At 35.7% G+C, this 20,638-nt stretch overlaps 4 protein-coding genes across 4 annotated transcripts; 2 read left to right on the forward strand and 2 right to left on the reverse strand.

The window, feature by feature from the left end:
* The first annotated feature begins 1,075 nt into the window (after positions 1-1,075).
* Positions 1,076-5,727, forward strand: LOC125228928 (anaphase-promoting complex subunit 4). Its single transcript, XM_048133647.1, has 6 exons — positions 1,076-1,546; positions 1,659-1,765; positions 2,414-2,605; positions 2,704-3,244; positions 3,405-3,604; positions 4,071-5,727. The coding sequence occupies exons 1-6, from the start codon at positions 1,438-1,440 to the stop codon at positions 5,262-5,264; spliced, it is 2,343 nt and encodes a 780-aa protein (XP_047989604.1). The 5' UTR covers positions 1,076-1,437; the 3' UTR covers positions 5,265-5,727.
* Positions 5,508-7,667, reverse strand: LOC125228929. The gene is made up of 3 exons (XM_048133648.1): positions 7,297-7,667; positions 6,448-6,682; positions 5,508-5,926 (listed from the first exon to the last, which is right to left on the reverse strand). The coding sequence occupies exons 1-3, from the start codon at positions 7,504-7,506 to the stop codon at positions 5,712-5,714; spliced, it is 660 nt and encodes a 219-aa protein (XP_047989605.1). The 5' UTR covers positions 7,507-7,667; the 3' UTR covers positions 5,508-5,711.
* A 95-nt stretch (positions 7,668-7,762) lies between these two features.
* Positions 7,763-8,259, reverse strand: LOC125228930 (transmembrane protein 60). The gene has a single exon (XM_048133649.1). The coding sequence runs from the start codon at positions 8,175-8,177 to the stop codon at positions 7,770-7,772; it is 408 nt and encodes a 135-aa protein (XP_047989606.1). The 5' UTR covers positions 8,178-8,259; the 3' UTR covers positions 7,763-7,769.
* Positions 8,260-8,594: 335 nt separating this feature from the next.
* Positions 8,595-16,692, forward strand: LOC125228897 (probable dolichyl pyrophosphate Glc1Man9GlcNAc2 alpha-1,3-glucosyltransferase). Its single transcript, XM_048133600.1, has 8 exons — positions 8,595-8,739; positions 8,937-9,209; positions 9,576-9,723; positions 9,885-10,127; positions 10,470-10,575; positions 11,175-11,373; positions 15,122-15,208; positions 15,877-16,692. The coding sequence occupies exons 1-8, from the start codon at positions 8,681-8,683 to the stop codon at positions 16,349-16,351; spliced, it is 1,590 nt and encodes a 529-aa protein (XP_047989557.1). The 5' UTR covers positions 8,595-8,680; the 3' UTR covers positions 16,352-16,692.
* Positions 16,693-20,638: the final 3,946 nt, after the last annotated feature.

A 20,638-nucleotide genomic window follows, 5' to 3' on the forward strand; every position in this document is an offset into this window, starting at 1 on the left:
ACGTTTTAAAGCACAAGCAAACGTAAGGTTACATGGTACAACTCGGAGTATTACGTTGAATTCGTGTTTTATGTGAAATAAAAGGAAATAAATAGTATTTACCTATGAAATGTTATCCTATCGGCTTGGAAATTATTCAGGTCACTGTGATGTTTGCAAGTTATTATTGCACACTTCGGCATTTTTGATAAAACTCGTTTTTCGTCGGTGAACAGCGCGCGTGTACACTCGATGACAGCGGACGGCGAACTGGCGGCGGTGTAGGCCCAATGGGCCTACATCTGCGACCAGGCCGCGCGCGGCTTGTCCTCTCTATAGAATTTTTTCCTCTGAGCTTTTTCACTAGGCCCACAGATATAGTATTTGGTAAAAGCTACTCAAGCATTCTCCTAATAAGCATTAAACACTATCCGATATACGGCCGGATACTGCACAATTATTCGGACAGATAGTAATATGTAGCCGGAAACTGGATATCAGTTACATTCAAAGACCTTTACAGGGGACAGCTCAATCACATTTTTTGCCATACTAAATTGAACCTTATCACCGAGAGAGAAAGTTGATCGTATCAGACTAGCGAAAACGGTCCACATGAGAGGGCACTGTTTGGGCTGGTGTCCCTCTCGCACGTGTGACCAGTGTTAATGAGGTTACCATAGTAGTAGTATTTTTATCTGTATCTTTGATCTGTATATTACCTGACTTTAAAACTTCTTATTTTATTTTAGTGTTATATTCAAAGTAGGGTTTCGATATATTTTAAAGAATTAGAAAATAATTATAATGTAATTATTTTAATGCCCATAAATCAAAAATTTGTATAATTAAAAAATACCTTTAATTGGGTATTAGTAGATTTAGTAGTGACTTTGAAAATTAACTGGTATTCCCAATGTATGACAGTGATGACGTCACTGAATAATGTTGACATTGTCAGTAAGTGCGAGAGGGACACCAGCCTAAACAATGACCTCTCATGTGGACACACTTTTTGACCTAACTACACAATCTAGTTTAATAATTCTAAATCTATGGTTACATTACATCTGTCATCTCTCTTTGATATAGGTCGAAGAGAGCAAGGAAGAGACGTGGATGAGACATCTTTTTCTCGCTCCCACATACGGGTGACCTTGGTGTAGAGCGATAGTCTGTTGGCGCTCTAAGAATGGTTGTTCGGTTCATTTCGTGCGCTATGTGCAGTAGCCATTAAATGTTCGGTCATCGTTTCTGAACGCATCGTATTTCTAGTCAAAACTGTCAAGTGTCACTGTCAGCGATATGCCAATGTCAAAAACAGAGCCGAGCCGGTTACACTTGGGTTATACACTTGTTTATATTTATTTTAAGAGTTGGTTTAAAATAATTCTTTCTAATTGCTACTAGTGAATAAGATCAACATTTATTTAAAAGGTGATTTGTTCCACTGCCGCCATGTATCACTGTGGAATTCGTCAGCTGGAAGAAAGGCATGTGGCCAACCAAGTTGATCTCATGGTTTGGAGCAATAGACTTGATTTGTTAGCGTTAAGTAACTTTAAAGGTAAGTTACACTATTATTGTAAAATTTTTACTATGAAAACGTTTATGAGGTCGTTAAGTTTGTGTCTATAAAAATCTTATTCAATAACTAACTTAATGACATGTTTTGTTAGGTGAAGTACAAGTACATAGACTTATAAGCTGGCAAAAAGTGTGGACATTATCTCCACCTAAAGAAAACGTTACTGTACAAGCTTTGGCCTGGAGACCAGACGGAAAGGTAAGGTTCTTTTTTAAAAATAATGCAACCAATTTAGTAATGTGTAACTCTTTGGGTGATCATCAAGCAGGTCTGATGATGAACATAAAAGGTTATCATAGCAACTCTGTGAGGAAATCGCAGTCCGTTGCCTCGCTCAAGGGGCAGTTAAAAAAGCTGTGGCTATCGGAACATGGATGACTTGTTTGTAACTAGTTATAGATACTATATATAAATATATATTTATTTACTATATATATTGTTATATATTCTTTATATTTGATGTACCTTTTATTCCAATTTTATTTTATTATTTTTTTGTTTTAGTCTCTTTTATATTTTTATGGGCTTTCCCATAAACTGTTGTACTAAGTGCTATATTTGTCTACCATTCTTCATCACATTTCACCTACTCAAAGGTTAGCTGGAAGAAATCCCTTAAAGGGATAAGTTCGCCTTTGTACTGTCTATCCTGTGTCATATCTGTGTTTTGTGTTTTGTACAATAAAGAGTTTATACATACATACATACATACATAAAACTATACAACCTCATTTGTTAGAACTTTCTTGTTGAGTATTGTTGAAGGAAAATTACAGTCAGTAATAACAGCTCATATCAAATTATATTGAATAAATTCAATTATGTTACACATTCTACTATTTTTAGGCATTAGCAATTGGCTACAGTTCAGGCAGTGTCCATATAGTGGATATAGAAGACAAAGAAATTCTCGACAAGTATGATTTGGAGCAGGAGCTGTCGGAAGAGTTTGAAGACTCAAAGCATTATGGAATAACTTGCATCACATGGGCAGTCAGAGCTACTACTTTGGAAAGTGCAACGGAATATAATATCTATGTATGTATTCATTTTGTTTCAAAAATAATAAAATTACACAAATTAATCTTACTATAGGTACCGTAAGGTTTTATAGTAAAACATGTTTAATCTTTCAGGCTGATGCATTAATATTTCTCCAAAAAACACCATCTCTTAGCAGTGGCTATAAGAATCAGGCATCAGAGGATAATGTTAAGGATATTAAAGAAATGCAGGAGCAGACCCAACTCAACATGCTGCTGGTCGGCTATGGCACCGGACACATCTACATGAGTGTGTTCGGCAGATACCCATACGGAACTATCCATCTCACACAAATTGCCAAAGACGAATTTGGAGAGTTCAAAGTACTAGACATAAATCTCTCAGAGGATTTTAGTATGATGCAAGTATTTTACTTAGACAGAGCCACAAACAACCTTTATGCAGCACTTATCAACACAAGTGTGCTGTCGGCATATGCTGAGGAGATATTTGTTGTGGCGAATAAACACAGTCAACTGACTCAGTTGGTGTCTCATTTAGATCAAACAATGATATCTATTACTGAAGCTTGGGAGCATATTTTATTGGAAATGGATACAAAAATGGCGTACTATGCGGCATCTGTTCCAGAGGGTGGAGTATCGGCTGATCTTCTGGAGCTGCTTATGTTAGGTAAAGCTGACTACCTATCTGTAACCTGTATAATCTATGTTGAGGAATGTGTCCCACGAGTATACATAGATTGTGTCATTCATGTCATGAAGATGCACACCTCAACTTTAATGTCATGTTAAAAAGGATATTTTATCTATTTATAATTATAATTTTTCAGGTGTTCCCTCTGATCAGCTGGAGTTGTTTCTACTGAAAGAATTAACAGCAAAAGGGTTAAAAAAGTTAGGGAGCTCAGTTGAACTGAGTTACTCTACCATTCAAAAATTGGTTCTGAAGCAATTGAACATTGTTGGACAAAGCCTGACCTACTACCTGGCTGAGCTTAGGGGCTTGGCACGGATACCTGATCGATATAAGGTAGGGCATGTGCTTTTATTATATTTCATGGATTTATTTTAAATACAACTCAAATGTTCTGATTATATGAAAATAATATAATTTATTGGCTACCTAAACCTAAAAAAAGATTTAAATAATAAATTGCTTATTATGAAACCTTTGGTAAGCTCCTGAAGACATTGCAATATGCTGTAGCTACTGCCTATGCTTTGAATTTGCCCTTTCCTCAACTCAATTTCGAATGTTTAGATGTCTTCTAAAGCCCCAACCTTCTGAAAAATGTTTATATTCACTATTCCGCACGTAATTCTGACAAAATACTGTATCTGCATATGCCTTGCATAAAAAGTTTATCAACCATTAAGAAGGTGTCCTCGAAAAATATTTTTAAACTTTCGTAAAATTTTACAGCCTTATGTGTTATGTAGATTATGCGCTCTAGTATTTGAGTCAGAAATTTATGAACGTGTGCTGTTGCTTGCAGATACTCGGGCTCGAGGAAGCCACGGTGACGGAGGCCATCCGCGCGTGCTGCGCCTTCCTCAACAAGAGCCTCGAGCTGCAGCAGGTCATCGACATCTCCATGCGCCACTACAAGGCCTTCTTCCGCTGGCTCTTCGTCGTCATCGCCAGGTTGCTCGACGAACAAACGCCCAGCGAAATCGTTAAAATAACTCAGCAGGAACTCACACACCTTGCAGAATTTCTGTACAACTTTGATAATGTCCAACTGGAAGGGAGCGAAACCGTGTCCGAAAAACCAGTGAAGTTCAACCTGGAAAGACTCGGGCAATACCTCCAGGACCAAGACCTAACTATATTAACCGATAACGATGATAATCCCTGGCACAAATTTCTCGCAGAGAATGCGTGCTTGATGAAGGATAACGAGACCATTTTCTCTATGTCTGAATTTAAAAAGTTTTCCCTGGTGCAACAACAAACGTTTCTGAAAAATGCCATCAATAAAGTGTTTGACGTCTCCGATAAAGATACCGGCAAACACTTTTCAGTTCTCTACAATCTGAGGTGTTACGAAGATAAAACAAGTTCGCCTTCTCAGAATAATCTACGGGTATCTCAAATGTTTGACCCGGCGCAGCAAAGGTTCATGATGGCGTTCACCAACAACGCAAACGCAAGCGACGGAATCTGTTTCATGTCGGTGGCCATCAAGGAGAAGTCTTGTAACGCCTCAGCTATCAAATATTACATCACATCCAGTCTGATACGGGACCCGAACAAGGAACAGTTCGACGAGGAAAACGTAGCAGTACTGGACTTGCAGTTTTATTCAGCAGAGTACCTGTCCGTGTTGATAAAGCATCCGTGCAACGGCGAAAGTACGATATTCGTGCAGCTGCCTCTAAAAATAGCGCTGGATAACGCGAACGAATTCAACGTTAAAGCGAAGTCGTGTATATTTAATGAGAAGATATCTCGGCGGAACATCACGTCGCTGCTGGACCCGGGCATCTACACGGTGCTGGAGAAGCTGGACGGCTGGCGGCTGGCCGTGTCGGGCGGGCGGCGCGTGGCCGTGGTGCTGGGCGCGGGCCGCCGCCGCGTGCGCGTGTTCGAGGTGGAGGCCGACGCCGACGACGACGACGACACGCTCGACTCCACGCAGCACTCGCTCTCCGCAACTAACGATTCTTCATACAGAAGTGATCAATAACACAGTTCTCTGTACACTCACTCATATGAAATGAAATGAAATATGCCAAAAATTAGGCATCTTTAATTAAAAAAAAATGGATTCTAATTTAAATTAAAGATTAATTTCGGAAGTACCCATATGCTAAAATAATTTTAACTATCCATATACACACACATCTATTATAGCTTTTCTAGCTATAAATTATTCTAAAAAGAACATTCAGCAATCTGAGGGATGTTTAAAAATATTAAAATCAAATGATTACAAGTTGCTGATATAATTTAATTATTCTTACCTAACTATCACAATTTACAGTAATAAATTAATAGTATTAACGTTTGCCAATCAACATGAAACAGAAATGATCAACAATCTACATTAGTAAACAGCAATAAGAATGTCATGCCAACTTACTGTTATTTTGTAATTGTTAAGAAATACAAAATTATAGTTTAGTTGAGTAAATTATATTAAACTGGCATGTGGTGATTTTATTTGAATATTCTCAAAGACAGAGTTGAAGTCTGTATCCAAGCCCTGATTGTCTATGCCATAGAGGAGATGCTCCGATGATGGGTTCCTACTCGGTGCCCGACTCGGCCCGGCCACTGGTTGGCTTTTAGAAGTCACTGTGGTGGGGTTATATACTTCATCGCCATCATCTTCTTCCATGTCATCAACTGTAAATGATAATTAATGCTCTCAGAAAAATTGTCATTTTTATTTAATCAATCAAAACACAGATTATATAATTTTTTTGAACATTTTAATTAAATTTAAACTGGACAGAGAAATATGGGAGATAGAGACCTATGCCAAAGGCAACCAGACAAAATATCTGCAGAGAAAGGCTGGCATTAAACAAGTAACACAATTTACAAAGATAGCAGCACATAGTGATCACGATCAGTGTTAGTACAATGTATTTTTCTCATGTGAAATGGCCAATGACGATCTGATTAAAAAATTAATTGTAGAATAGAATAGAATAGAATAAACTTTTATTCGTGAACACAAACAAGACAAAATACACATAATACCAAGAACGCAAAAGGAATGAAGTGCCACGAAATGGCAATAAAAATGGCATGAAATGGCAATTGTATGAACAATTTAACAAACTCCCAATAAGAGGAGTTTTTAACAAAATTGCATGGCAAGGTTTTTAGCCACTTGATGTAAAACAAAATTGGTGCATTACCTGGCACAATAGCATGGCCATCATATTTGTTCCAGTCCTTCCTCAGTCTCCAGTACAACACGGCACAGCTGATCAACACGATGATGGACACGACGATAGCCACCAGCTTCACAGCGTCTATGGTGTTGAATGTGGAACCGGAGACTATCATCTCAACCTGCCCGACCGCAATCCCTGTGCCGTCAAGCTTTTTTGAGATGCATTTGTAGTACCCAGATTCGGCTGGTGTAACATTCTGGAAGAATCCAACAAACAGCAATTTTATAATGACACATTTATATCAACATAATATTTTGATCAACTATACAAAAAATAATATTGTCTTCGGTTACCGCAATAGTCGGCGATAGTTACTCATGAAATAAAAACTCGATATTATCCATTTCCATATCCACAGTTTTATTTCATATTCAAAAAATGTTCAAAAACGATTACATTTCTAGGCATATTAGAAACTGCAAATTTTGATAATAATTATCAAATATATCAATAATTGTTATTGTGTGGTTATTAGTAAACAGTACCTTGTAAGGTAATCTTTAGCAATTAGGAGTTCAAGTAAATTTTGTTTGATATACTTACACTAAGTTGTTTAATGTAAAATGAACCACTAAAGAATCAATTTCCTTAATAATAAATTAATAAAAATCTTTTAAATGAATGATATTGCTATTACTGAAACCATAGTGGTTATAATAATGTCAAATGTGTCATATTATACAACAAAATAACTAGTTTTTGCTGTCCAAATGAACAAAATATCACAATTATTTCACTATTTAAATCAAAACAATGTCTATGAGATTAATGTCTACTAAACAAAAAAAGAAAATAATTGAGTACACTTACATCAATGTGAAGCTTTCCTGACAGCACTTCATATTTGTACTTTCTTTCGTCATAATGATTGTCAGGGCCAATCACCTTGTCTTTGCCAAACAGCCAAAACATAAAATTGTGGTTGAAATCATTACTGTTGCATGTCAGCACAGCCGTGCCCCCTGCCGGGACCTCTTTCACTATAGAACTCTTAATCACAGGGGCATCCGTTATAGCCATCTTGAAATTCCTTGTTGAACACCTTTCTCAGGTCTGTTATATCATCAACGCTCTTGGCGCACTGAGTATATTTGACATGTGTAAACATTCCATGGTGACACTGAATGAGTGCCAAGTTTAAAATTATCTACAATACACAGAGTCACATGTTCTTGACTTTATTGAAGGTAAAATAGTTATTGAGTTTATTCACTTCTGAGTCATCATTTTTGTTCTTTCAAACAAATTTAAACTTATTTGGTAATTGTTCAAGTTTACTGTTGTTAGTATCTACTACTCCCACTAGAATGTTTTATTAAATGCATGAAAACTTCTACACTCAATACAGGTAACAACATCCAAATTGGAGTCATGACGACGTAAATTGGAAGACTTCCTTTTGTATACTCCAGTTTGATACAGATTATGATCTGCGCTGCCATTTTAAGTCCAATTGCTGCTATGTACCACACATGTTTATTGATTGTACCTCTAAATCTTTCAATACCGTTACGGCAGTGAGATATCATATGAAACAAAACATATATAAGAAGAATGCTATCATAGACCCACATCGGTATGAATACTATGAACCAGTTCCAGTGTGTTCTTGACTCTAATCTCAGGCACAGTAGTATCAAGAACACTAAAAATATAAACCACGTAAACAGTGCTCTGTGAAGTATGGCCATTATATTGTTTGCTATAAATAAACAAACTATATTTTCTCTAATAATAGAAAATTAAATATTCAATTGACCAAATGTCTGAAGTGGTCTGAAGGAATAGGAATTATTTTGACATTGACGTCATCGGCAACTATTGACAGTTTGAGCTTTTTTATTTTTAAGGCTATAACCGTTGATCATTCTGTCTTGATTTTCATCCTGATGTTACGTGAAAAATACACTTAGATAATATAAATAATCGCTTAGAAAATACATTATATGTTCATAAGATTTATACCTGTAACTGTGATCCAATGTATTACTATAAAGCTAATGTAATTATAATAAAACTATAAGAATTCGTCGTGTCCTATCTGTTGTAATTTTTGACAACTCATGTCAAACTCGTGTAGTGACGTGACGTTTACAAACAATCTTATTTCGCCGACATAACCTTTCAGAAATAAGAAAGTTACATTAAATAACATAAAATTTGTGTTGAGCTAGTCATAAATACCTAGTCAGTAATGATATTTCAAATCGTTTTGATAGTGAGCACTATAAAGTGCTTATTTATTCCTCTTTAGTGAGTACATGTTCGACATTTACAATTTTACCTTCGAGGCTTAACTAATAAGCGAAACAGATCATATTATTATTAAAGAGTATGAGATTGAACCAAATCATTGTTTCTAGGCAGTGTTACTTTTATCGCTAGTTTATATACAATACAATGTGAAAATGGAGTTAGCCAATGAACTGTATAATTTGTTTCTGTTTTAGCCACTCTACGGATTTCGAAGTTCACAGGAACTGGTTGGCAATAACACACAACCTCTCCGTCAGTAAGTGGTACTATGACGCTACATCAGAATGGACTCTGGATTATCCTCCGTTCTTTGCTTGGCTGGAATATTCTCTATCATTTGTGGCAAAATTGTTTGATCCCCGGATGTTGCACTTAGATAATTTAAATTATGCATCAGATATGACTGTGATATTCCAAAGATTATCTGTAATTGTTATAGATTTGGTTTATATTGCTAGTGCAAAAAGGTAGGTACAATATTACTCATTGACCAAGTAATAGGTACATAGTTAATAATAATCCTAGGTATTGAAATTTTTGACACTAAGTACAGCATTCATGCTTAACAAATTCAAGCTTGCAAGATGTCTCCAGATATCTTTCTACTGTGTTGGACATTCCAAGCATATTTTTTAAAATACAGGGATGAATAATAGTTATTTAAACAATGAAATAAAACTATGGAAACAGATTTACGCATATAATGAATTCAAAATTCATCCCGACGTTTCGAACTCTAGTTTTATTTCATGAGTAACTATCGCGGTAACCGAAGACAATATTATTTAAACAATGTTAAAAATATGACTAGAAATGTGTTGTTTGTTTTTCAGTTGTTCAAATCTTATTAGTGATGGTAAGCTGCTTGTGTTCATTCTGCTAGTGTCTAACCCCGGGCTGCTGATGGTAGATCACATACACTTTCAATATAATGGATTTTTGTATGGTTTTCTTCTCTATTCCGTCTCAAATATGATAAGAGTAAGTTCATATTTCTGTGTGCATGACAGTTTTAATCATAATCTTATCTCAAACAGACATTAATGGATAATAGCTAAAGTAGGTTAATTAATTCCTGTACTTTAATAGAATTTTCTAGATCATACCAATTGTAAAACATTAACACTAAAGATTTATTACAGGGTAATTATGTGCGTGCAGCACTATTGTTTGCGGTGCTGCTAAACTTAAAGCATATATACCTATATGTGGCACCTGTGTATGTTGTGCACTTGCTGAGAGCATATTGCTTCACTATATCAACAAACGATGGTGTCCACACCCCATGGTACTCGTTTTCCTTCATGAACTTGCTAAAATTGGCAATTACAGTCATAACTGTGTTTGCTCTATCGTTTGGACCATTTTTGGAACATATACCACAGGTAAAATGCACATAGTTTTATTATATATATAAACAAAGTGACTTTTCGACTGAAAGGAACCACATTGTTGGGGATCATCTACATATTGAGTCACAACGTAAGCAGGAGGTAGGGGTACTATGTGACAATCCATGTTAAGGGGTACAAAAAAGGGGCAAGGGGTTCAAAAAATCTAAATTCTGTGTGACGTAATATTTGGACGGCCCCTTGTTAATAAGGTCGATGTTAAATTGAAGCTTCATGGAAATTCAACCTTGATGGCAAAGTATGTCTTATTTGAGAAAATAAAAATGTGATTTTTCTAAACTAGTTGAATATTAAATTTGGATATTCTTTTTTTAGATAATTTCAAGATTGTTTCCATTTAAAAGAGGCTTGTGCCATGCATACTGGGCTCCGAACTTTTGGGCACTATACAATTTTTCAGACAAGGTGCTGCAGCATGCCTGTGAGTATTATACATAACTTAATACTAGTTACAACTTGGGAACAAATCAAATTATTTTATTGAATATTTTTTGATTTGTTCTTTTTTTTTTTGAAGTAGTCACACTACTATATATAAATTATAAATTTAAATAGATAGAAGGTCAGTAGGCCTTGTCGTTTTTTCTTTCGTGTATGATATCTATTTAAATTTATAATTAATACTAGTTTTTTGTTTAATTCAACAATCCTTTTCCCAGCAATAAGTTACATTCCAAAAATAAATAACTTTCTATAGAAAGTCACCTACTTTTCTATGCTACTATCACAGTATAATAATGAGTACTATCGTACAGTATGGCCACTCCCGCTCTCCGCTAAAAGTGCCGCCCCACTCTCGGTTACCTCACAGTTACCGTCTGTCAAAAACGCGACCAGTCGACCTGTCATATCTCATTCATAAAAGCATGGTACGCGTTCACTTACATGAGCTTAGACTGTGCGCGTAGGAACGCGCCTCTTTCATATATATATATATATTTGATCGCCATTGTCCAAGGTGTGCTACTATTGTAAAATACTTTCTTTAAGACGTTCATTAATTTTATTTATTGTATTCAGTGCCGCGGGCTGGCTTCCACGTGCCTAAAGTGGAGGCGTCCATGACAGGCGGGCTGGTGCAAGAGTTCAACCACGTGGTGCTGCCCTCTATAAAGCCCGTACACACTATGGCGCTGACCACCATTTTCATGATACCGGCTCTTGTTAAGCTTTGGCATCTTGGAGCCGACAGAAAGTACAGGACTGTTAGCTTTGTGAGGTTGGTATTTTTACAAGCTTTTATTCAACTTGCCTTGTTAGTATGTTAGTGTGCGTCAAAACGTAGAAGCTAAATTTGACCCACTTCCCGGTTTCCGATTGAGCTGAAATTTTGCACACATATGTAAATCACGTAACAATGCAGTATTATGGTATCATGGAGCTGATCTGATGATGGAGCAGAAAGGTGGTCATAGGAACCCTGTCATGAAACGTCGTATCCCCGTCGAGTAAGGGTTTTTTTTAGGGTTCCGTAGCCAAAATGGCAAAAACGGAACCCTTATAGTTTCGTCATGTCCGTCTGTCCGTCTGTCCGTCTGTCCGTCTGTCACAGCCGATTTACTCGGAAACTATAAGTACTACAGTGATGAAATTTGATGGGAATATGTGTTGTATGAACCGCTACAAAATTATGACACTAAATAGTAAAAAAAAGAATTGGGGGTGGGGCCCCCCATACATGTAACTGAGGGATGAAAATTTTTTTTTCGATGTACATACCCGTGTGGGGTATCAATGGAAAGGTCTTTTAAAATGATATAAAGTTTTCTAAAAAACATTTTTCTTAAAGTGAACGGTTTTTGAGATATCAGCTCTCAAAGTCGTAAAAAGTATGTCCCCCCCCCTCTATTTTTATAACTACGGGGTATAAAATTCTAAAAAAAATAGAGGTGATGCATGCTAATTAACTCTTTCAACGATTTTTGGTTTGATCAAAGTATCTCTTATAGTTTTTGAGATAGGTTGATTTAACTGTAATTTTGGCAGGTGTATAAATTGACATAATAAGTTTATTATATTTGCTGCTACGGAACCCTTTGTGCGCGAGCCCGACTCGCACTTGGCCGGTTTTTAGAAACGTCTCGGAGAGCAGTAGATGACTGTTGAAAGAAAGGTATACAGTCGGCGATAAAAGCTTCTGCCAAAAAAATTTTTTGCAAAAAAATATTATTATTTAATTTACTGGTTTTCCTTGCTTTGTCGTGCCTTAAGAGCCCGTCACGATGGGTAAAAATTCAGTATCTGTCAAATTACCCCATTTACACACACTAACGCACGTCACACTCACCAACATACTTTTCGCACACTACCGCAATTTACTGGAAGAGGTCAGTGACCTAAGTGAGAGGAACTTAAGACAGGTCTATAGTTTCACTGAAGATCAGTTGTAACGTTAAAATCCCATCAAAACCAAAAAAGGGAAATATGAGCCAAGTTCAATATTATATATGCCTTGGTTGTTGGCGTCAACGACAAAAGCAGTGAGATCTAAACGGGTGCCAAGTTCAATGGCAGTCCTCAAAATGTTTTATGACAATTGATGACATAAAATATCATTTCTTATAACTTTTATAATAGAATAGAATAGAATATAATTAATTTATTCGTTAACACACACACAAAATAAACGTTACAAATACATACATACATACATATAATCACGCCTGAATCCCATAAAGGGGTAGGCAGAGCACATGAACTACTAAGTTTCTGTGCCACTCTTGGCAAAAAGGGGTTGAAAGAAATCCAAATTGCGACATTGCAGTGACAGGTTGCCAGCCTCTCGCCCACGCCACAATTTAACCCATATCCCACAGTCGACTTCTACGACACCCACGGGAAGAAAGGGGGTGGTGAAATTCTTAACCCGTCACCACACGGGTCACGTTACAAATAATAAGACATAAACAAGAAGGAGATCCAACGAAATGGTCTAATCTTCCGATCAGACCATCCGGTGAAACAATCACGACAGGCACATAATATGTATGTCACAAATATCAATATAAGAGCCAAATTTAAGACGTTTATGTGAAATAGTTTTTGTTGTGAGGACGCCTATAGAGGCTCCAAATAGTTCGTGTAATATTATTACACACGATGTTGTCTGCCAGTTCGGTTACTTGAACTTGGCTTGACACGCTGCCGCGTGTTTAGATTGCGGACAGTGTCAATTTAGTGTTACCATCTCAGACGAATTGACTCCGATTATTTTTCAAAATAAATTTGTGCAAACACCATATAAAATCAAAACAACTCTGGTGTAAAAAACAGTGCTTCGTTTATTCTAATTATAAATGGTTAAACCCTTTTCCGAATGAATTAAAATAAATTCACTGTTCCTGATCGGTTTAGCCATTATAACATCCGTTATAAATGCACTGAGACAAAGGTTGAGGTTATGTATGAACAGAGGTTGACAGTCAGTTTACATGTAAAATTGTTGCCATATATAGAATTCTTCATTAAAATAATAATTTTCAAAATTTAGTTAAAGTTGTCTGAATCTAAGGTTACGTGCCCCGTGTGAAAATACCATTTAAAAATTATATTGAACGTAAGAAGGTAAGTCATACAGAACAATTTTGTGATAAGATAATATATTATTACAATTAATAATTTCGCCATTTACGTAAATAATCGTTTATAGAATATAATTATAATGATTAGTTCTGTTAGTTTTTTCATACGCCACACTGAATGTCTCTTCGCGATAGAGAATGTTACACACACTGACACACTAAATAATGTGACCAGTATAATGAAAATAAAGTCCAACGAGTTAAAATTAATTTTAAAACTCTTTCATTTTAATAAAGTTTAGAAGACAAAAAATACCTATATTTCTTATCATTGTATTAAAGTTACATATATGTTTTTATTTCTCAACAATAATAAGTAGTAAACAACACAAAAAAAAAACGATTTTAAACTGAGACTCTTTTAGACGTGACGATATTTATTTACCTTATTACTTTTGAATACATTCATAGCACTGGCAATCTTTTTGTATCCGTATATGATTTCCAGTGTCAAAAACAAATGTCATTGGAGCAGATTTGGCGACACGTCCACTCCGAACGAGCCCGATCGGGCGTCTGACTCAATAGAATCTGTTCGCAGTTTTGACGTTTGTATGGAAAATTTACGAAAGTTTATATTCAACATTGATTTTATTCGTTCTCTTTGTAAGGAAAAATATGAAAAGGTAATAATTCTGTAGTCCAGTTATCTAGCTTATAAAATAACATTATTTTAAAACTAAAACACGGTCGTACATATTCAAATTTATGAAGATGCCGACAGGGGCCGACCGCATTTTAGTTACAACTTTAAGTAAGTATGTATCTAAAATTGGAAGTGTTTCTTGATTTGTATTACACACTATTTTGCATACACATACTTAAAGTTTATAATTATCAAGAAAGCCTTTTGTTTGCCTAAAAGGTTTTCGAAGTAATTGCCATTTGATTCGAAGTATTTTTAGACAAATATTGATGTCGTTTAACTTCCATTTACTGTATTTTAGTAGCATGATAACACACATGTAAACTACTGAATTTTTAGTTTAGGATATAAGTAATGCGACAACATCAATTTTAGCAGCCTAAAGTATACAAAATTGAGCTCAGCTCACTCAGACGTGAGCACTATTTGCGGGTTTTCTTAAACTAGCGTCAGGAAAAAAATCATAATTAATTCAGGGAGTAACTTTTCCTTGATGTTAACTACTGATTTTGTAGATAAGAATACGCGCTGTTTAAAACAAGTGCTTTTCTTATCAATAAGTATATACTGAAACTAAAACCGGACGTAGAAAACTACCAATTTTACGATTTTGTACTTTTTGATATTGACGGCCTCTTAACAGAAAAGTAATTTGGGCAGGTTTAGCATTTTCGTAACTACGAATTTCGATGATGCGTATATTCGTATAAAATATAAATATTGATAAATTTCGTTTTCAGGTGTTTGGCATTATGTGCTACCACATCGTTTATGTTCAGCTGGCATGTTCACGAAAAGGCTATTCTTTTAATTTTGATACCGTTAAGGTAAGAAAAAAATTATAAGTACCTACCTAAAGGTGAATTATAAAATTATTTTTTGAAATTTATCTCCGACGTTTCGAATACGTCGTTGTTTTTGCAGTCTCAGTCAGTCTTATCTTAGTCTCTATCTCTTATCTTATTCTAATCTTAGTGGCAAATTTTACGCAGTTTTAAGTAATATTTCCTATTCAACCCGTTTTAACGACGAGAGAGTGAGACACAATGCAAGTTTGATCAAAAATGGGTCAGGTGTAGTGCAACGCTCAGACAGTCCGCCTCCTTTTAATTTCTCGCTCTTATATAGAATTATTTGATTATTAATTAAGCGCTGGTGGCTTAGCGGTAAGAGCGTGCGACTTTTGATCCGGAGGTCGCGGGTTCGAACCCCGGCTCGTACCAATGAGTTTTTCGGAACTTATGTGCGAAATGTTATTTGATATTCGCCAGTCGCTTTTCGGTGAAGAAAAACATCGTGAGGAAACCGGACTAATTCCAATAAGGCCTAGTTACCCTTCGAGTTGGAAGGTCAGATGGTAGTCGCTTTCGTAAAACTGGTGCCTACTCCAAATCTTGGAATTAGTTGTCAGAGCGAACCCCAGGCTCCCATGAGCCGTGGCAAATGCCGGGATAACGCAAGGAGGATGATGATGATATAGAATTATTTGTTTCAGCTTCTTATCGGTGCTGGGAGACGTTGACGGCAGACTATTCCTTCTCCTGTCCACCGTCGGACACTACTCTTTGTTTCCTTTACTTTACCCAAAAAACCTTCTATCCATAAAAATATTCATATTGTTAACCCATTGCGCGATTGCCTTTGGGAACATACCCAAATTATATGAGCCCTTAAAACCCAAGAAGAAACCTAGACGCGCTTTTCTACGGCTTCCTATGTTGAGTAGTATAGAATCCTTGTACGTCTATGGTCTGATACTACTGTGTGTTTATGAGAATTTAATTCATACCCTATGGGGTTTGGACAAAACTTTACCCTTTCTGCCTCTAATGATGACTTCCGTTTATTGTGGTGTCGGGGTCGTGTATTTCTGGATCTCGTACTATTATTATTTCCTTTATTTTAACGTGAGTAGAGTACCCATGTTTGGCACGGGCAACTTGACACAGTATGCTAAGAAAGTAAACTAGGTTGTGTTTGAAGAAGATGAAGATCTTAAAGGTAAGTATATAATTATGTAATGAGTCAGTCATAATGGAAATATGAAGACAGAGTGACTACTTTTAGTCATGATTGAAAGTCTGTGTAAATATAGAGATTATTTTAAGATTTTAAGAATGTTCTATTAAATGTTTTCCGTTAAAATAAGTACAAGAAGAAAGAATCGTCAGAAAGCCGATTATGTACAAGTACACTACCGTCAAAAAGTTTAAGACCAAACACGATATATGCAAATAATCAACATTTCATGAAGTTCCTATGAGAATATTACTTTTCAGTACCTACAACCGACAAAATAAAGCGTATAACATTTTTTAAAAGGGATAATAAGAAATAAAAGCTAAACGTTTTTCTCATCGAAAAATCCTCCTCGACGCTTTTTCACTTCCGAGCAGATTCTTGGCATTCTTGCTATAAGTTTGTGTAGCGTTTCTTGGCTAATGGATTTCCACTCGTATTGCAGTATCTCCCATAGAGCTGTTGCAGATGTCGGACATTATCTTCGGACTCTACGGTCGAGTTCATCCCATAATAGTTCGATCGGGTTAAGGTCTGGGGATTGCGGTGGCCAAATCATATTTTTTAACACACCTTGGCGTTTTTTATTGACTGTAGCTTCTACAGATCTTTGCTGAGTGTTTGGGATCGTTGTCTTCTTGCAGAAGAAATGGGTTGCCGATCAATATAATAAGATTACGTTGTTTTCTATTGATTACAAATTTAGTTTGATGATTTTTTAGAAGGGTTTATAACAATGACACTGAACATTGTGTTTGGTCTTAAACTTTTTGACGGTAGTGTATCTTCTATTGTCTTCGGTTACCGCGATATAGTTACTCATGAAATAAAACTATGGAACGGATTCGGGTTTTATGGCTGGACGGTCGGGATGAATTTTAAATTCATTATACGCGATTTAATCCGTTTCCATAGTTTTATTTCATAACTACCTTCTAATTAAAAATACACTGTAGAAAACTAAAACCAAAAAATCATAGTAATAAGTTTAAGAAATCAGACCTTTTTTAACAATGTAATAACTCTCATGGATTAGTAACTAATGCATTGTATTAATTTGTGAAATATTGTAAGCTCTTTTATGCTTCAACTTTGTCGTGCAAATAAGTAGGAGGCTACGATGGTACTTTTACATTCCCTATGTGATCAATGTTACTGCCATCAATTGTAAATTATTTTGTAAGGACGTGGCATATTGACACCTAAAATGGCGCAAGCCAAGCGCCATTTAATATGACACAGAAAATGATGGTCTATGTTAAACGAACATCGCACGCGTCTTAGAAACATCAACTTTTGACTACATTTTTATTTATTTGTTATTGTACATACCATTAAGTAACTATTTTATATATAAAAAAAAATGTTTTCGTCCATTTCTATTATAGTAGATTTTTTTTTAAATCAAGATCTCCACTTGAGAACTTCTCTGCGGTGAATAGCATTGTTCTCTTTTGTTAACCCTAAACCGCTAATTACCTGTGCGAAATAAATACCATACACAACAAAAGATGTTTTATGAATAACAACAGTATTCCTTTAGACGCTATGGAAGCGAAAATGCTAAAATGTAAAAAAGTCCCCCTTTCAATTTGGGAATTTCAGTTAAATGTACTAGTGTTATTAACTAGATTTATCGAAAAAAAAATGTCCATTAAGAACAACTCAGTTAAAAGATATTGCGAAAAAATCTTTAAAATCGAGGTTCCGCTCTCGACTGTTTCCTCCTTCAAAACTTATTTAAACGGAACGAAATTTGAGAATCTGAATAAGTAACAATGAAATAATCTGTGTCGGACCGTTTAGATTTTTTGGCTAATCTTTTTTGAGCGATATTGAAAAAGGCCGTTTTTAGAAATTTTTGATTGGCTATAACAAAAAAATCAAAACGGTCCGACACAGATAAAAATAATAATGATCTGTGTTGGAAAAATCATTGCTCTATCTTCAAAAACCAGGGAGGAAATAGCCGAGAGCGTTTTGTATGGAGAATTGACCTGTATCTGTATCGTATCGTCTAAATCGTCTTTAGTAATAAGGGTCAAAAATTAACACAAGTTACAATAATCAAAGCCTCCTTTTAACTAAAATACACGGACACTGAGTGACCACGGTTCTTAATTTCAAAGTTGTACGTTTAGTGTATGCTATGACAATTTGAACCTTATTACTAAATGAATACTGTTCAGTTTTATAAAACATCTTTTGTTGTTTATGGTATTTATTTCGCACAGGTAATTAGCGGTTTAGGGTTAACAAAAGAGAACAATGCTATTCATCGCAGATAAGTTCTCGTCTTGATTTAAAAAAAAATTGTACTTACTATAACTTTAGTAAGAATTTTTGTATTTTTTTTTACTTTGTATAACCTTAGGAGCATAATATTAATATATAGGGCAGAGCCCGATGTGTAACATATTATATTTCATATCCAAAATTTCTTACTAAAGTTAATAGAAAAGGACGTAAATATTTTTGGAAAGAGACTTAGCTTACTAGTGCTGCAAGTAGGTACACTAGGTAAGTACCATATTCGTTGTGCATATATTTAAGGATTTAGTAGCATGTGTAAGTAAACTAAGTACCCTAGTAAGTGTTGTATTGTAGCATATAAATCTTAAGCAGTTTGAGTTGATGTTCAAATTTGCGTTATTCGTGTCATGCGTGTATAGGTACTTATAATGAGTGTCATGATCAGAGGGCGGAATTGCTCATGGCAAAAATCAAACGTCAATCAAGTTGGAACGTTAAATTTTATCGACTATCGATTGAACTGAAATTATCAGTATATTGAGTTGTTTTCGTCGTAAGTAAGACGAGGATACTTCTTTATCCATTTGTTGACTGTTTTTCGTTTTAGATTAACCATTTTTTTTCAAACGTTTTTGCAAGAGGACTAGTGACAAAAATGGTATTCAAATGTTATACAATTTACTTTTAATCTAGTCAAAGAGGTCAAAATCAAATGGTCGAATAGCTAATCAGAGGCCAAATAAAGGCAGAAATTTAAAAGGTGACTGTTTTTATCGATAGCTGAAAATGTCGATAAAATTTAACGTTCCAACTCTATTGACGTTTGATTTTTGCCATGAGCAATTCCGCCCTCTGCACGGGTAGCATGGTCGCGCGATAGACGATAAAATATCAGGCCGTCCCTATCGCACTATTAGTAAGTGCGATAGGGACGGCCAGATGTTTTATCATTTATCGCGCGACCATAATTGCCTGCCTGGTCATGATTTAGTGTTACCTTTCAAATATGGTTTTTACTGGCTAATAGCTAGATGGATTATTAAATTTCAAAATAAATGGATGAAATATAATAATTGGACTTGATTCTTCTTTACGATACTTCTGGCCTAGTCATAAAAGTGCCCTAGTGTCGCCCTTCAAATCAATGGTTTAGAGTTCGATTCCGGAGATTTCTTTGTGTGATGACCTACTAATACTTGTTCCTTATCCAAACATTCATGACGTGACTAACATTTCATGTAAAAGACATACTATTTGAAAGTAGCTATAAGTATAATAATACTAGCTTTCATCCGCGGCTCGCGTTAGAAAGAGACAAAAAGTAGCCTATGTCACTCTCCATCCCTTCAACTATCTCCACCTAAAAAATCACGTTTTCCATTTGTAATATTACTTTTTTTTCCATTTGTAATATTAGTGTAGATAGATATAAGTGAGAATTTCGTAAAATCACATAATTATTATTCTAAAGACCCACACATAAATTGGGCTACGAGTCACCTTTGTACAGCATGTGTAGTGTCAGGCATATTTATTTCACGGTCCAGTTACCAAACGCCCTACTCATTGAATAGAAAATCGGGAATCCAATAAAAAAGCTGTCAGCCCCAAACCGGGACAGGTGTAGTGTAGACGGAGATACGGCGGCGGCGGCTGCCTGACGAGTGACTACAAAGTAAAACGAGTAGGTTATTTACTTTTCCCCTCACTAGCTCGGAAACACGTGTTTTGTCCTTTAATACCAGCGGGTAAAAACGCATTTTATCCACTAGTGGGTAAAGTAATTTGACCTTGAATAAAGTCAAATTAACTGCTTTAAAATTGATAAAAGTAGATGAATCCAGTAATAAAGATGATTTACCACCTGTGGAACTACTGGAAGCAGTGATAAACGCATTTTTTGCGTTGTAGTTTCCTCGCTATAGTGAGGGGAAAAGTTTTGTGTTACACTCGGGTGCAAATGTATTTTACTTCTCGTGTGTTAA

Source organism: Leguminivora glycinivorella, chromosome 8 (genome assembly GCF_023078275.1).
Source record: "Leguminivora glycinivorella isolate SPB_JAAS2020 chromosome 8, LegGlyc_1.1, whole genome shotgun sequence".
In the NCBI taxonomy this organism is placed as follows: Eukaryota; Metazoa; Arthropoda; class Insecta; order Lepidoptera; family Tortricidae; genus Leguminivora; species Leguminivora glycinivorella.

Excerpts from the sequence above, each read along its gene's own strand:
- LOC125228928 (XM_048133647.1), top strand. The coding sequence starts at position 1,438 with ATGTATCACTGTGGAATTCGTCAGCTGGAAGAAAGGCATGTGGCCAAC. Across the intron at positions 2,606-2,703 it reads CAACGGAATATAATATCTAT|GCTGATGCATTAATATTTCT; the intron begins GTATGTATTCAT and ends TTAATCTTTCAG. Across the intron at positions 3,245-3,404 it reads TCTGGAGCTGCTTATGTTAG|GTGTTCCCTCTGATCAGCTG; the intron begins GTAAAGCTGACT and ends ATAATTTTTCAG.
- LOC125228929 (XM_048133648.1), bottom strand. The coding sequence starts at position 7,506 with ATGGCTATAACGGATGCCCCTGTGATTAAGAGTTCTATAGTGAAAGAG. Across the intron at positions 6,683-7,296 it reads CAGGAAAGCTTCACATTGAT|AATGTTACACCAGCCGAATC; the intron begins GTAAGTGTACTC and ends GGATTCTTCCAG. Across the intron at positions 5,927-6,447 it reads TGGCCATGCTATTGTGCCAG|TTGATGACATGGAAGAAGAT; the intron begins GTAATGCACCAA and ends TATCATTTACAG.
- LOC125228930 (XM_048133649.1), bottom strand. The coding sequence starts at position 8,177 with ATGGCCATACTTCACAGAGCACTGTTTACGTGGTTTATATTTTTAGTG.
- LOC125228897 (XM_048133600.1), top strand. The coding sequence starts at position 8,681 with ATGATATTTCAAATCGTTTTGATAGTGAGCACTATAAAGTGCTTATTT. Across the intron at positions 10,576-11,174 it reads CAAGGTGCTGCAGCATGCCT|TGCCGCGGGCTGGCTTCCAC; the intron begins GTGAGTATTATA and ends TATTGTATTCAG. Across the intron at positions 15,209-15,876 it reads TTAATTTTGATACCGTTAAG|CTTCTTATCGGTGCTGGGAG; the intron begins GTAAGAAAAAAA and ends TATTTGTTTCAG.